The sequence below is a fragment of the Atractosteus spatula genome, chromosome 2 (genome assembly GCF_055471065.1).
Source record: "Atractosteus spatula isolate fAtrSpa1 chromosome 2, fAtrSpa1.hap1, whole genome shotgun sequence".
Lineage (NCBI taxonomy): Eukaryota > Metazoa > Chordata > Actinopteri > Semionotiformes > Lepisosteidae > Atractosteus > Atractosteus spatula.
This window is the reverse complement of record NC_142707.1, coordinates 23,204,585-23,220,864: the sequence shown is the minus strand read 5'-3', so window position 1 is coordinate 23,220,864 and position 16,280 is coordinate 23,204,585. Positions and strand designations below refer to the sequence as shown.

The following is a 16,280-nucleotide window of genomic DNA, read 5'->3' as shown; positions in this document are numbered from 1 at the left end:
TGTGTCTGTATCTGTATATGCCCTACGGTGGACTGATGTCCCATCCAGGGTGTACTCTGCCTTGCTTCCATTATTTGCTGGATAAGCTCCGGCTCCCCTGTAATTTTTATTTGGAAAAGCTGTTAGAAAACGGCTGGAAAGCATCAGTGCACCCAATTGAGAAAATACTGTATTTTTCTGGGTGTAGTCAGTACTGAGATGACAGAGCTCTACCAGTAGGTAGATCTCTGCCCTGTAAGACATTCTGAAACTGACGCCCCAGTATGGAGACCAGAGACACTGTTTTGCAGTAGGTGGTTTCCTCTGAATATGTGACACTGAAGTATTGACTGATTGGTCATTAAAGATTACTTCGACTTTTCAAACATTTGCGGATATGAACCTGACCCGAATTGAACTTTTGTTTTGTACGGTCTAGTTTATATAATATTCCTTTAGATTTTAACAGGTGAAGCAATTTCTCTCTTTCCCACCTGAACTGCTGAGTAGTGGGGCTACTGTGTGTCACCCAGGTAGGTGTTGCACTTCAGTGCAACTGCATTAACTTGGCTATCAAACTCTGCTCCTACAGTACGTCACAACACTCGACTCTTAAAAGCTTCAGATGATCAAAATCCAGTACACATGCATAGACCTAAACTCAAGACACTTCAGAAGATCAAACATCAAATACCAGCTCACACAATTAATTCTATTAATAATAGAATTTAGTAATCTTACAGATTTTGCTTTAAAGGGGGGCTTGATAGCTTGGTAAAGGACTGAAGACCTAGGCAGATCACTAAGCAGAACTTTCCTAATCAGTGTGTGACGAATCTGAGATATCTAAGGAATTATGCATGGGTCTTAATAATTATTAGAAATAGAATATTTATAATTATATTAATAATCTATCAATAAATATTGTAGTGTTCCGCTTCCCCCCCCCCGGCAGTGGACTGGACCGTCGCCCTTTGACCCCTTCCCAGCAGCTGTTTCCCCTTCCTGCCAGAAGAGCTAAATAATAGGAGACCCCGAAGCACTCTCCCTCTTCCTTCCATCCCCCACCTGCCAGCAACTAGCGCACCTTTTGAATACAAAAGGGCGATAAATCCCTCTCCTTACTGCTGCAACACACCTGTTGGCTCATTCTCTCCCACCCTCACTCCGAATCGACCGATTCGCCACAATATTAATAATTAGTGTGTTAATTTGATTCCGGCAGCAATATTAGCTAGCAATTTACAACTGACAACCAACTGAAGCTAAGCAAGAGTGCGCTTGGCCAATATGTGGTTGGGAGACCTCCTGGGACAGCTAAAGTTGCTGCTGGAAGAGGTGTTAGTGGGACTGGTAAGGAGTGCTCACCCTACAGCCTGTGTGGGTCCTAATTCACTGTACTAAATGGCACTACACTGTAAAAAAGGTGCTGTTATTTGAATGAGACATAAAACCGAGATCCTGAAAAGTCCCAGGGCATTTCTCAAAAAGAGTAGGGTTATTAAGCCAGGTGTCCTGGGTACATTTTCCCCTGGCCTTTATCAATCATGGCCTCCTATTAATCCCCTAATAAGCTATGAATTGGCTTCAGCACTCTGCTCTCCTCTCCACTGGTGTGTTGTGAGTTTACTGGTGCATTATGACTGCTGTTGCTTCATCCAGGTGGGGCTACACATTGGTGGTGGTGGAGGGGAGTCCCCATTACCTATAAATCATTTTGACTGGAGTGTTTAGGAAAGTGCCAGGGTATAAGGGTAAGGACGATTAATTATTATGAATTTAGCAATATCTGGTGATCATAAGCAGAATTACAGGTGAAACAAATCAATTGTGAATTCATCAAAATGCATATGAATAAACTCAGCCTCTGTCTGGAGGGTACAGATCAAACTGTTATGGGTCTTTTTGAAAGGTGGAAGGCATTTCTTGCAAAACTTGCCATTTTTTATTGATGCATTGAAAATTTTCCACTATTTCTAACATATTAAAGAACTTTCAAAACTGCACAATCTGTGTTGCTGAATATGGAGCATAAAATATATTTTTTTCATATTTCAGGATTAATAAACATTTTGGGACAATGTTTCTTTGCTGATTAAACCAGACAGCTCTGATACCAGAGAGAGATTTTTCAGCAAGGATGTGCATATAAACTTAGCAATTTTAGATATTTTTCAAAATTAAATTTTTATTAATTAAACTGTAAGCAGAGCTATTGATATTTTAAAAAGTATCAAAGGCATGTAAATCCATAAAAATTGTCTGTCTGCAGATTGCTACTTTCGATTCAGTGGAATGCTTCATAAAGAGTTTCTTTTCACTGCCAAATACGATAAACGAATACTGGATGATAGCTATTACTGAGGTCCTTATTATAGCCAACTGTGATGGAATGGAATGAAGGGTTATGCAAATTAGTTTTAAAGGTGAAAAGGGCAATTTAAACTGAAGTAACTGATGACTGGGTGCTTTTTGTTTAGTGTTAAAAAAAGAAGACGATGCAAGTTTTTTTTCTGAAAGTGAAAGCACAGAATTAGGCCCCTTCATATGAAAAATGATTACTGAAAACAATGACTGTTATGTCCAGCTTGGACTTTATTGAAAACGAAAAAGATCTGAAGCTCAGAAAAAGTAATATCTTTCTACACTATGTTGTTTTTTGTCCCATCTTCCACTGAACAGTATCTGAATGACATTCATTTTTTTTCTGGTAACTTTAACACATACTTTAGAGAAGTTAAATAAAAGTAAATTATGTTTCTGTCCGTAATAAAATAGCAATATTGTTACATACTGTATTATCATTGTTTGTTTTAGTAGTAATACTGGTAATAGTTCTACATTTTTGTAATTATCATTTTTATATTTAAACTCTAAAATACAATGTCTTAGTAAAAAAATATAAATTTGTTACTAGGTGCAGACAATACTTTTAATACCCAGAGGTCTGTTCTGAGACTTTTCTTACAGACAGATATAATGAGACAAAATTGAAACTTGGTAGTTGTCACTGAAAAAAGAAAAGGATTTAGAACAAGTAAGCTTGTATACAGTACATAATATTCTAAACAACATCTAAGATTGTTTCAATTTGAACAAAAGGGCACATATGTTGCTAAAGATTTACTCCACAAATTACTATTTTAATGATAACAGAAACCAAGACATTTTAGGACTTAGCAATAAACCTCAAACTTGGTCTAAATAAACCGCAGCATTTCAGAAATACAACTTCAATCTGATTTAACTTCTTCAACTTCAGCTTTTGGTAAGTGGCATCTCGTGTGTCGGTACAGGTGGCTTTGAGTTCGGAATGCTGCGTCACACTGGGAACACCTGTACGGTCTCTCATTAGTGTGCTTCCTCAGATGAACCTTGAGGTTGTAAGAATTGTGAGTCGTGTAGTCACACTCATTACAGCTGTGTACCTGCCCCAAAGAGCTCTCACTTTTTATCTGGCTCCGGTTATGCTGCTGGCTAGCAGGTAAAGATGCCTTCCCGGATTCCCCTGTTTCTCCATCACTCTTAACACATGTGTGTAACCGTTGGTGACGACTGAGCTGGCTCTGAGTGCGAAAAGAAAACTGACACTCTTTGCACTGGTAGGGTTTCTCTCCTGTGTGAATTCTCATGTGACACTTCAGGTTGTAGGTGTTGTTAGTGGAATATTGACAATGCTCACAGCTGTGCCTCTGGCTCAGAGATGACCGACTTTCACTGCCATTATCCACCTCCTGATTGCCAAGCAAACTCTTACTCTCTTTGGATTTAACATTATAATCTTCATTCTTAGAATTTACATGTACACGTTTGTGTCGAACCAGGTGGCTCAGCGTACGAAAAAAAGATTGGCAGACATTACACTGAAAAGGTTTCTCACCAGTATGAATTCTGATGTGGCACTTCAGGTTGTAGGAACTATATGTAGAATATTTACACTGATCGCAAGAGAACACTGATTCAGAGATCAAGTGGACATTCTTATGGCGTTCAAGAAGCAGGGCACTCTGAAAAGTCACATGACATAGTTGACAGGAATATATATTCTTTTCTTCCTGTCCAGTATGTACCTCACTTTTGTTTTGGGTGCTTTCTTTGCTCTTAGAATCTTTTTCACTCTTAATTGCATTTTTCTCAACATGACTTTTTGCGTGTGCTTCAAAGTTCCATTTCTCCTTTGTCGAGAAACCACAGTTGTCGCAAGCCAGTATTTTTGTTTTCCTCTTTTTCTTTGGTGGTTGTTTGCTGTCCATCGATGTGCAGTCACTCTGTGGCCGTTCACTTACCCTGTTATCTGAATGACCTTTTATATGCTGTATGAATGCCTTTGTCTCATTGGTGGAAAAGTTGCAGAGCTTGCAGTAAAAATTATTTGTTTCTGCCTCTAAATTTTGGTGTATGTACTCATGACTCTTCCTTTTGGCCTCATGACTTATCTGAGCTGCTGGACTTTCAAGAGGAGGCAAGTGAGATTCTGATATTAAAGAACTATTCAGTGTTTTCTCATCCTTTGTTACCTGTCCTCCTTTAGTCTTCTTTTGTCTCTTATCAGAGCCCTGCTTCTTCTGAGATTTCCTCAAATCTCTGCACTGCATTATATTCACTTTTGTTCTCTTTAATCTTCTCTTGTGTGACATAATGGATGCTAACTTCACGTCTCCTTCAATCTTGATAGTAGACGTTTGAGGAGAGCCTTTGTTCCTTATTTCACCACGACTACATGCTGCGAAAACAGAACCTAAAGAGAAGCAAAGAACTTCAATGTGGATCATTTTCTCTTTATATTACACACATATTGCCTATTCTGTGGTTCAACATGGACACGTGGACAAAACACTGTACAGTCTCATTAAAAAGCACTGCTGTCTTTTATGAATTCAGCTTTGTCATCTCTTACAGATGCAGGATTCCTGCTTATATAATACAGGGTAAAATATCATATACGCACCTACCATCAACCAGAAATCCCACCAACCACTATATTCAGATACACCCTTTGAATGGTCAGAAGCCCTGGGACATTAAAATATACTGTATGAGCAAACATACTGAATATTTTTAAGGAGAGATTTTTCTTATGGTCAAATGGTCTAGTCACATGGTTATGCTAAATCACTTCATAATGTTTATGAAATTTAAACCAACTTTAATTTAGAGACTGAATATCTAGGAAGATCATTAAGCCAATGTATAAGAATAGTTGGACGCTACAAATTATGCAGATGTAGAACAAACATTTTTTCTAGACTATATTCTGAATATAAATGAATACTTCATGGTATACTACAGCACTACTCCCAAGCTTTAAAAGATGAAAGATGTGGCCTGTGCCAATCTAAGTTTTAACCCTTTTATGATTTCAGGGTACTACAGTAACACATTTTCATTTACCATGAAAAATAAAAATAAAAGACCAAAGGTTTTAATTCACACAATATAAATTACAGTATAAATTCAATACAATATCCAATAAAAAAAACATTGCACAAACAGTAAGAACAGTAAAATTGTACAAAATGTCATACTAAAGCACAATAATTTAAAAAATAAAAGATACTTTAAATAGCACCAACTTGGTCCTACAAATACAAATCACTTTCACCTTATTGGTTTTATGACTGAACAATATAAATCATTAAGAAAAGACTCAGCTTTTAGGTTGATAAGATAAATAATGAAAAGTGTTACATAGTTGCATATTCTGTTCGAACACTTATATGGAAAATAAGCTTTGCTGTAATTTCAGACTGTACTGTGTAATGTTTATTAAAGCCTTTTCAGCATGTGGGATCCATGTGCAAATATGGTGAACTTGAGTACACGTTTAGCTTGAAAAAATATTAAAGGGAAATGTAATTTGCATCAAACCTGTACTACTTCCTAAGGGAGCACACTCTTAAGTTGAAGAGAGACTTCAAGATCAGAACGTAAAGTTCTGTATGCAGAAGTAGGGTATTTTTTACACTTAGTCCACAAAAGGGTCAATTCTATACAAGATTAATAAAAGGCATCTATGAAAAAGAGCTCAGTTCTTTCTCTTAGGAATGAAAACCACTGGGGAACCAATGCCCCAAGAGTTTCTTGGAGGATGAATAGATCTTCCAAAGAAAGAATAAAAAAATTCCAGGTAGCATTTGTAGAAGAAGGTTAGGTCTACTGTGTATTGAAATGGCAAGAATATCGTTTTTTCAGTAATTGCAGGTTATCCATTATATTCACTTTTCAACCAAACTCAAAGTTTTAGAGCTGTTTTTTCTAGACAATGCCTCCACTGATAGGGGCAATTCAAAAAACAATTTAAGTCCTAAACGCATTTCTGGGAAGAGCATAATGCCAGCATAAGGAACTTGAGAATGGCCTTTATAAGTGATAAACTATACATAATCCTAAGAACTAAGATTGTACAGGATACAACATGCATTTCTCTTGACTGAAAGCCAAGAGCAAAAACACATGTACTTTTCCTAAAGCAAAGCAATCCACAGTCCAGGTGTAAGAACAGAAAACTGAAACTCTCCTGGTACACAGTATGGTCTTGAACAGAGAGAATAAGAAATGATTCAAGCACAAACTTTATGAACATTACTAAATCACTTCTGATGTTCCATTTAAAGATTGAAGTTGTAATTTTAGGAAACTACAAAGGAATCAAACCCATCAAAGTAGCTCCTTTTAAAATAATTTTAGTAAATTAAGCCAAATTCATACTATGAGTAGGCAATTTAAGACCACACATCTGTCTAATATTATAATTGACTGAAATGAATCACAACAGTTATAGTATAATAGTATGTATGCACTTAACTCTACAACAAATGGTTCATATTGTGTATATTGCTATTAATTTCTTCATTTCTATGGCCCATATTCTATTTTCAGTGGAGAATGAACTAATGCAACATTTTGCTAAATCCTTCATGTACATTCTTCTAATGTATCACAAATTCAGGGTCATGTTATGAGAAATTAACCTGATTTCAGTTTAGCATTACCATCTCAGAATTTTCTGAAATGGGGCACCTACATTTTTCTGCAAAATTGAGGCAAAAAAATAATGAACATCTCAAATAGTTTTTGAAATATGGTCATATTAAGTGGTTATATTTTTGTATTTGCCCAGACTCCACTGAAGACAATTAAACTTATTTGAACAAAGGTCAAGCAGCTTTTGACAAAGTGCATTTGTCTTTTACTTGAACATGCCAGTATCACGATTTGTGTTGCCATGAAAAGGATTTTGAAATCCAACAACAAAGGCAACAATTCTCAGGAATCCCCCAAAAAACCACTGGGCACATATGTACAAAGACTAACTAATATTTCAGGTTTTAGGAACTGTGTTTTGAATATTTCAAAATACTCTATTTCCTTAAATGAACCCTCCCCTCCCCAATCAGGAGAAACGTCTGTGCTGAATTTCAGAAAAGATTGAGACGATAATGCTAAAACACAGAATGAGACTTCATTAAGAGATACTTTCAGTTATGACAACAAGAAATTGGTTAATATTTCCAAATCCAAGGTTTCCAAATTTAACTCTCCTGTCCTGATAACAACCAATCTGTTTCAATAGATGTTGCAGTGTGTTGTCCATATATTTCATCCTGTGATGCATAATTAGCGAACCCTGATAAACCTGTTTCTTACACCCCCGTTTAGATGTTAACAGCGAAAATCACAAGCAAATTAAAATGACTCTTTAAACTACATGAGCAACAAGACATTATGTTCTTACACTTGAAACCTTCCACAGCTCTCTACATGGAACGTATGCATGGAAGTTTCAGTTTCTAGTTATCACAGGATATAGTGGCAAGTTCAAGTAATTGCCTTTCCCATTAGGTTTCTGACAGATATTTCAATCTACAGTATATGCCAACAAAACCAAAGATATTGTGCATAGAGCCAGATTTATAAATACTCCTGATGAAATACTAACAAAAGCATATAACAATGAACTGTTAAAAACTAAAATGTTATATTGCAATCATAACAGTACTGCATGCATACAGTATTCCTTTAAATAAAATCCAACAAAAACAAGTCTACAATCACATGCTGCCTTTTGGAAGTGCATTTGAAGCCTCCAGAACTACAAAGAGGTCTCTAAAGGTTTCCTGTTTCCCTGGGATATAAAAGGAGATAGAAAACACTCAGTAGTAGCATCATTATCAGCTCATATCACAGACCTTAAAGGCAGCAAGTAAATGGTCATTGACCTCCACAAGTCGGAGGATGGTAACATAAGAATAAAAAAAAAAGTTGAATCCACCTGTAGTCTATTATTTAAAAAATTAAGGCTACTGTTACAGTGGCACCTCTGCCAGGAAGAGGACACAAGTGTGTCTGGCCACCATTTGCTGTGAGACTAGTGGCTTTGGAGGCAACAGTAGATCTAAAGGCAACTGCTTGAGATCCCAAACACCAGCTGACATCTTCAGGAAACAAAGGAGGAACCTTGTTCTGAGGACAAATCACAAAAAGTGGCAACTCAGAGTTGCTAAACTACTAATGAATGACAATTTAACCATGTCTTATGGTCAGATTAAAAGAAAATTGAACTTTTCGGACCAGCTCAATAGTATAAAGAAGTGTTCAGAAAATACTCATACCCAGTGTGAGACATGGCAGGTTGGCCTTTTAAATGTGGAGTTATCTAACATGTACCAGAACATTTTGCCTAAACACCTGGTTCACTCGGCCAAGAAGCTCAAGCTTCTTAATACGAGTGGAGGACTTACAGAATATTAACTACAGGGGTTTAAAATAATGAATTATGACATGTGACTTTGCTCTGTACAATACTATTATGATTACAGAATAACATTATCCAATCTGTAATATATTTTGTTTCTCTCATGGAAGTACTGTATGAACCTGGAGAGCAGTGACTTTTGAAAGGATTTAAATCCTTTTAAATCCTGCATAAATTCCAAACATACAGACTTTTTCTGAAAAATAGTTTACCAGAAATGCTTCTGGTAAACAATTAGAAATAAATATGCTATGAACCATCAGTCTGTGCATTTCCTATTTGCACTCCAGTGAGGGATTCTTCAATTTGTCATTGGTTTCAGTCAAGAGGAGAGTGAAGCGTTCTTCAAACAGACATTCTCAGTGAAGGCTTTCCCTTCTTTTCCATGCTTGCATTGGTCTGCTTTGCCTTCACTCTCACTGCGAGATGTAGAGACTATTTTCCTTTGCAAGAGCTTTTCTTCTTTTCAGCTACTTTCCTCAAGACCTCTGACTCCATGGAGCTCTCAAGGACTTTGTTCTGTATCTCTTTAAACTTCTCCAGGTTTACAGAGTAGCAATACAAGCCACTGCTTTTGATACGCCGAGGTGCAGATGCGTCACATTCTGGCGAGTTAATATAAACAGGGAGAAATCCATTATGTTTGGAACTGAAGCTGGAAGGTAAAGTGTATATTATAGAAATTCATTTGAATGACTTTTAAGAACACTTATTTTGCATGGTGCTATGTGTGGAGAATATCTTTTGCTAAAGGCTTGGAATTGATAAGGTCCTGCTAAACATCGGCAAGATTCATGTAGTAGCTAAAAAGATCTGACTTTTTTCTTGAATACATTTTTAATTTAATGGAGAATTTAAGCAGAACAAATATAATAAACATATAAGAAAAAACAACGTAAAAATGTAACATGCAAATGGAAGTGAAGTACTCCTTATGTTCAAAGCCTACCTGCTTAAACATTGTTTAATTTAACATTACTCTGTGCTAACAAAGTCTATCAAAGTGAGAAGGAACTGAAAAAGATTTTCAATAATGAAAACAAGGAAATGACTCATAACTGGGTTTCCAATAGGAAAATCATGGTGTACAATTTTTATTAAAATGTTACATTGGTTACAGATGTTGACTTAAATGTATTTTTTAAATAAGATGAACGGTTTGGTTTTGTGTTTTCTATGTTAAGGGAAAATCTGTGGAAAAGATCATTCCCAAATTATATCCAAATTTTGTTTTAAGAGCTGCAGTTTAAGAAGCTGTGAAAAGTTTTAGTCCTACCAAGCAAAATATTCTTGTGTGCCAGCTCTGGCCCATGATTCAGGAATTATTCATTCATGTGGTGTTATATTATTGACAATAGTATATTATATGACTTAATATCTTCTGAACCAGATCTTATGATACATTTGATTTTTTATTTGCATCAGATGATCCTTTCAAGGTATGAAAGAATGCAAAATGTGAATACTCAAACAATGGTCACCAATACCAATCTTTAAAGTAATAAGTGGCAGAAAAGATCATAGCTATGCCAGTAAGCAAAACATCACACTTGAAAAAATAATTCTGCACACCCTTCATTTCCTAAAAACCACAAAAACAGGTTCAGACAATTACAACCCCAGAGCAAGCAAATTATGTCATTTAACTGATCTAGCTAAACTACACATCCATCATAAAGGTTTATGAACAGACAAAGTTACCAGCCTCTGTCAAGTCATACAGCAAGTAATTTAAAATACTGTCACGGTGGTGCTATTTTTTCTAAGATACAAATGATCAATTTAAATCTTTTCAAATTCTGTGTGTCCGTTTGCTGAATGGTTGATTAGTACTTTAAATAAACGTAGAACACAAGGAATGAAAATGGAATGAATAAATTAAACTAAAGAATAATGCAAGCAATGTACTATATATAACCTTACTAAATGTGTGTAAATAAGAGTAAATGTGTCACATTTTAATGCAAGCAATTCTTTCATACAACAAAACAGAAATTAAGACTTTCAACTGGCCTGGCTTTCAAATTTCATTCCATTTGACCAATATGGACCAACATCTCATTTTTATGCTTTCAGTGCCTTCCAAACATGTGCACATGTTATTACAAAAGCAGGATACACTCTCGTGATTGTAACATTGGATCTTTTGATTTTCCCCACTTCTAAGGGTCATTCAAGAAAAATAAAAGCATTCATAGTGCTTTTCTTTGAAAGCCTGTTCTCAGATGTTTAAAAAATGTTAAGATGCACTGTGAAGTTACACTGAGTTAAATCTGAGGCTTTCCTTGCCTTTAAAGCGTAAATGCATGTTTTCTTCTCTTCAGATACTGTTTCACACATCATTAGGAAAGCTAAACAAGAACAAAATCTCTCTGGTATCAAACTCGAAAACTAAGCTAATGTTTAAACATGCAACCGGTTATTTTAATTACAATATTTTTCACCCTCTGTGGGTACCTTTGTTATAAACATACTGTATGCTAAGGAAATAGATGCCTGAAGAAACTGAACAGCTTTCTTCTTTTTAAAAGAGAACTTACGTTTTGTTACTTTAAGGTCTGAATCCTTCTTTGACTGCAGCCTTGCATCATTTTCTTCGAAGAGCTTTTTCTTCTGTCCAGTTACCTTCTGTATAATTGCATCTGGCATAATTTTGCTGGCTCCCTTTTGTACATCTTGAAATTTATTCATGTCCACCAGCCAATAAGATGCTCTACTTTTTTCTTGACTGGTAGAGGCATCTAGTTTGGTTAACTCTATTAAATAATGAAAAAAAGAAGTTATATATTTTGGAATGGAAATCATCACTCAATTTTTTTCAACTTCAAAATATCAGGAAATGTGATATTAATGGAGTAAACTTCCTTACTTGCACAAGCGTAGTCAGAAATTCATGAAAATACTGCACAGCAATGAAAAATCTTACATCATAGTCCTATATCCTAAAACACAATTTGATTGAGCATACTGTATATCCAGGTAATCCGTTAAAGAATTCAACATATTATTTACATTGTAATGATCAGAAACACAAGACAACAAATATGAAATGAAATGACACTTTTTACAATTAATGTAAAAAGAAGCAGTATTTAATGCATTGCCTATTTTTTTGCAAACTTCAGTAATTATTTGCATGCTGAAAAAATCTTGATCAAACAAAAACGTAGTCGGAGATGCCAAAATAAAGCAAATTGAATAGTTTATAGAAATGTGAAAGGCACATTGCATTTTCCTTTTTTAAATCATGAAAATGTTTCTCAGAAACTATAAAAGGTGTTCATGATTGATTTTATACCTCCATCGACATCAGATGAATTATAATCTCCCTCTTTTATGCTGTTATCGGAGAAGGACCAAGAATCTTCCTCATCCTCACTTACAACACAGATTGTAACTGGAAGGAAAAGGCACTCTCCTTTGATGCAGAAAAAAAAACATGTTAATCAACTAATCAACCCACATTATACACTTTCAGCATCAGATCTTGACAACAACAAAAAAAATCCTTGTTTTTCATACTCCAACAGCAAAGGGCACCAGAAATGTTAAAGCATCAGACATTACACTTTGCTGATAATTCAGATGTTTCACCTTACAGTCCTATTCATTTTTAGGCTAAGAAACAATTCAAGAAATTCTGGAATTTTGTCTACAAACACAATGGTTTCAACTCTTCTTTAGCACATCACAAAATAACAGTACTCCCCAGAGATTTCGTTTTTAAGGAAATACTGTTCTGTTCTAGTTTGTTCTTTGTGTGTCCGGACTGTGAGTAACTCTTTTAGTGCACCCCTCACTGTACTGATTGTATTGTATGTATTGTACTATTATTATTATTATTGTATCATTCGTCACACTGTGGCTGTGTTGTCTGTGTAAAGCTGCTGTTGCACTGCAATTTCCCTTACGGGATCAATAAAGTATCTATCTATCTACAAAAGACCTATATTTAGACTCATCAAGACATTATTTTGCCGTCTTGAGAACTTCAATTACATGTGCGCTGAAACTTTACCGGCTTAATTCAATAAAGGATGACAACATTGTTTTATTACATTTTTAGCAAGTGAAAACAAATTTCTGCTCTTCATCTTGGTCTCTGCCCCAATTTTCAGTCTTCGCTTCCACTGTCCTTTATTTCCATTTACAGAATGGATTCATCCAAAGTTCATTATCTTTACCTTCTCATAAATACTGCAAATTTACATCCATATTTTACAGGTCCTGCTGACACCTGTCACCTCTCGCATTTATTGCAGTAAGGCTCTGCTTATTAGAATGGATTCATCCAATGTTCACTATCTTTTCCTTCTCATAAATACTGCAAGTTTAAATCCAGATTTTACAGGTCCTGCTGACACCTGTCACCTCTCACATTTATTGCTGTAAGGCTCTGCTTATTAGATTACCATCATTTCTCTATCAAAAGACTTGGAACCAAATTGAAGGTTTGTGAGGCTCAGAGCAAAGGACAGGTTTATGAGTGTGAGTGAGACTCCTCATGGTGTGCTGGGAGATATGGTTTGAAGAAGCGGGCCACTATCTACAGTAGGTTGCTAAGCAAGGGCACGTGGAATGCCCTAGGCAGCAGCAGAGTTCATGGAGGAGATAGAGTGGCCTTGGAGAGGGAACCTGTTGTTTTCGGCAGTGTATTTTTGTTTTACTCATGAGAGTATGATACCACTCTGAATGTTGTATAAGTATTAAAGCTCTTCCAATCCTAACTTAATGATGTTGCACACACCCCTGCGAGAGTGTCCTTAAAAAAACCTTCTTTCAAGTAGGTAGCTGTGTCGGCATGCGAAGGCTGCAAAGGAACAAGGTTTACTTGTTCCCTTGTAATTTTTTTGTTTTGTTGAGAATACTCTTAACACGTCATACAGGGAGAACATTGTCTCCTGGTGCTGTAATAAAGCCAATTAACTCCACTCTGATGTCTCTGTGTTGACTGGGAAACCCACCATCATTATTAGTTTAAAATTTCTCCTAAACAACTAAGCACTCAACAACACGAGCCTTGAGTAATTCTCAAATTTTAACTTCTACTCCTAGTTGGATCCGAGTCCTAAAATAATTACTGGATGTATTTATGACCAGATTGAGCTATTTATCTCATGATTGTCTTTTTAGAAAAAGGGGCCTTTTTTCACATGGAATGTGTGGCTTAGGAACTCTTGCCAATATAAGATCTTTGTATAGCCAAAGTTTTTGTCATGATCAAAGCTTGCGTTTGCTAAAATGTTGAGAAGTGTTAATAAACAGTTTTGGAGAACCGAGATTGTATGCCCGGTTGGTTCTACGTCCATACTTCCTTAATGAAATGATAGGGAATGAAGATAAAACAAATACTAAACGTTTGTGATTTCTTATAACCCACATCCTGCAAAATTACTTAAGAGCTTGCTCCACATTCTCTCTGCACTGCAAAGGCTGAAATACAAAAGTCATATAGACAGATTCATAAAAGACAGTATGTTGCATACACAGTGTTGTACCATTGTCTCACTTCAATCTAAGTTTCATGTGATCAAGCACTCCCCACCGCTCAATAACAGGTCTTTACTTCTACAGACTTACCAGTGAAGAGCTGGACATTGACTTTCTGTTCACTGTCCATCTTCACTCCAAACTTTCATGAAATGTATAGCTGGAATGGCACTCATACTTATCCACCCACTGTCTTACATTCCTAAAAAAAGACAAAACACTCCCATCAGGTGTATTGTTTAAACTTAAAATTTAGCTGTAAACATACTAAACAGCTACGCATACTGTAACTAAAAATTAATATTCTTGTAAACGTATCTAATGCAAATTAGTAGTTAAATGGTAAAATAGCTGTCTGACAATGTTTTAATGTGGTTGTATAATTTATTCACAAAACACTGGCGCTGTGAACTAGCATTGTTTAGATTTTGAATTGTACTTGCATGCTTTCTTTTGCAGTTTGTAGGCACTTAAAAGTGAATGACTAGTTGAGGCTTTGGCAATATTTTTCAAACCATGCATATTCTGTATAAACAGTTTTCCTGCAGTAACACAGCTGATATAAAGAAATTTTGAGCTTTTATTAAGCATCATAGAACACAATACATTTGTCTTAAAACTCATAATGTTCTCTACTCTAAATTAACTGTATAAATTGATTATCAATGAAACTACACAATCTATTATTATGATTTCTTCCGTAGTCCCTCACTTACATACAGTATCAAGTTCAAGTTCACGTTTATTTGTCATTCCAGCCATATACAAGTATACAGTGGAATGAAATATCGAGTATACGAAGTAGATTAAATAACAGCAGCAACAAAGCATGGTAAGACACATACCATTGGGATGCTTTTGTGCATAAAAACGGTGCATGTCATCAGTCTGCGCAAATAAATACAATATTTTGTATGCTTGACAGTTGTGCTATTCCATCTTACTTTTGTTTTTTTTAGATACGAAGGAAATCCAGAGGAACAACAAATCTCTGTTCACCGGCATAACACTCCACTCCTGTACCAGAAAAGACGGATTCATTTCGCTTTCACTGCAGAGTAGTCTACAAATTCATATAGATACTGTAGCGATAAGATAAAAACAAACTAACGTATTTAATATTTCAACACCTTTAACTGGATCTACTCATTTGAATACAACTACGAAGTAAACATTAAATCACAAAATGAACAAGAGAAACTTATTTTTTCTTTAAAACCTTTTTTAACACGATTCGTTGCACAGAAAAAATAAATTTGTTTCAGAAACACAGACTTATCTACCTACCTTTTATATTTAGGCTAAAGTCTTACAACCCTACAGTACTTCACATGGGCATGCTAAATTATAAAACGAATGCTGCATATTTATTGGTATTTTTTTTACCACAAGCCTTAACTGCTCAGAATTCCTCAAAGTTGTTGCGAGAAGAAGATATCAAATATGAATCGATACAACTGGGAGTAAATTGCAGTAAAGCTAACTACACCCACACTTCCTCACGTCCCTCAGAGTTCACGTCTGCGCAGAATCGGCGCGATACCTGCCGCGGCTGCTAACAGAGCGGAAGAGCTGCTTAGCCAGCCACGGTTGGCGTTTCACTCCGCGTGCTACTGCCACCTAGTCTGGAAATCTAAATATCCTTCGATTCATTTTTCCAATGGGTTACATACAAGATACGGCAAAGTCATTCTAAAGTTAAGCAAATATTCATGTCTGAAAAAGGTTGGAACACTAAAATAGTATGTTACGGATATTTCAGTAATGTACTCATGCAAAGTATATATATAATAAAGGGTTAATTACTTTATTAACCCTTTACAATTTCTTGCATTAGGAATTATCTTTTCGCATACCCCAGCTTGCTCTCCAGGAGACACACAGATAGGGAGAGAGCCTGGGGTCAGAGCACAGGGTCTGCCATTGTACAGCACCCCTGGAGCAGCTGGGGTTAAGGGCCTTGCTCAGGAGCCCAACAGAGTAGGATTCCTCTGCTAGCTGCAGGATTTGAACTGGCAACCTTCTAGCCACAGGAACAGAGCCTTAGCCACAGAGC

General features: G+C 36.1%; 1 protein-coding gene across 3 annotated transcripts; it reads right to left on the bottom strand.

The window, feature by feature from the left end:
- Positions 1-3,212: 3,212 nt before the first annotated feature.
- Positions 3,213-15,757, bottom strand: LOC148839460 (uncharacterized). Of its 3 annotated transcripts, XM_088926920.1 has the most exons (6): positions 15,512-15,710; positions 15,169-15,241; positions 14,315-14,426; positions 12,033-12,152; positions 11,275-11,490; positions 5,400-9,339 (listed from the first exon to the last, which is right to left on the bottom strand). In XM_088926920.1, exons 3-6 carry the CDS (start codon positions 14,352-14,354, stop codon positions 9,170-9,172), a joined length of 546 nt encoding a protein of 181 aa, XP_088783046.1. In that variant the 5' UTR covers positions 14,355-14,426; positions 15,169-15,241; positions 15,512-15,710; the 3' UTR covers positions 5,400-9,169. The 3 variants fall into 3 exon arrangements, with proteins under 3 accessions (XP_088783027.1, XP_088783046.1, XP_088783036.1); XM_088926901.1 differs by lacking the exons at positions 5,400-9,339; positions 15,169-15,241 and adding an exon at positions 3,213-4,717 and having other exon boundaries at positions 15,512-15,757; XM_088926910.1 differs by lacking the exon at positions 15,169-15,241 and having other exon boundaries at positions 15,512-15,757.
- Between the last annotated feature and the right edge of the window lie 523 nt (positions 15,758-16,280).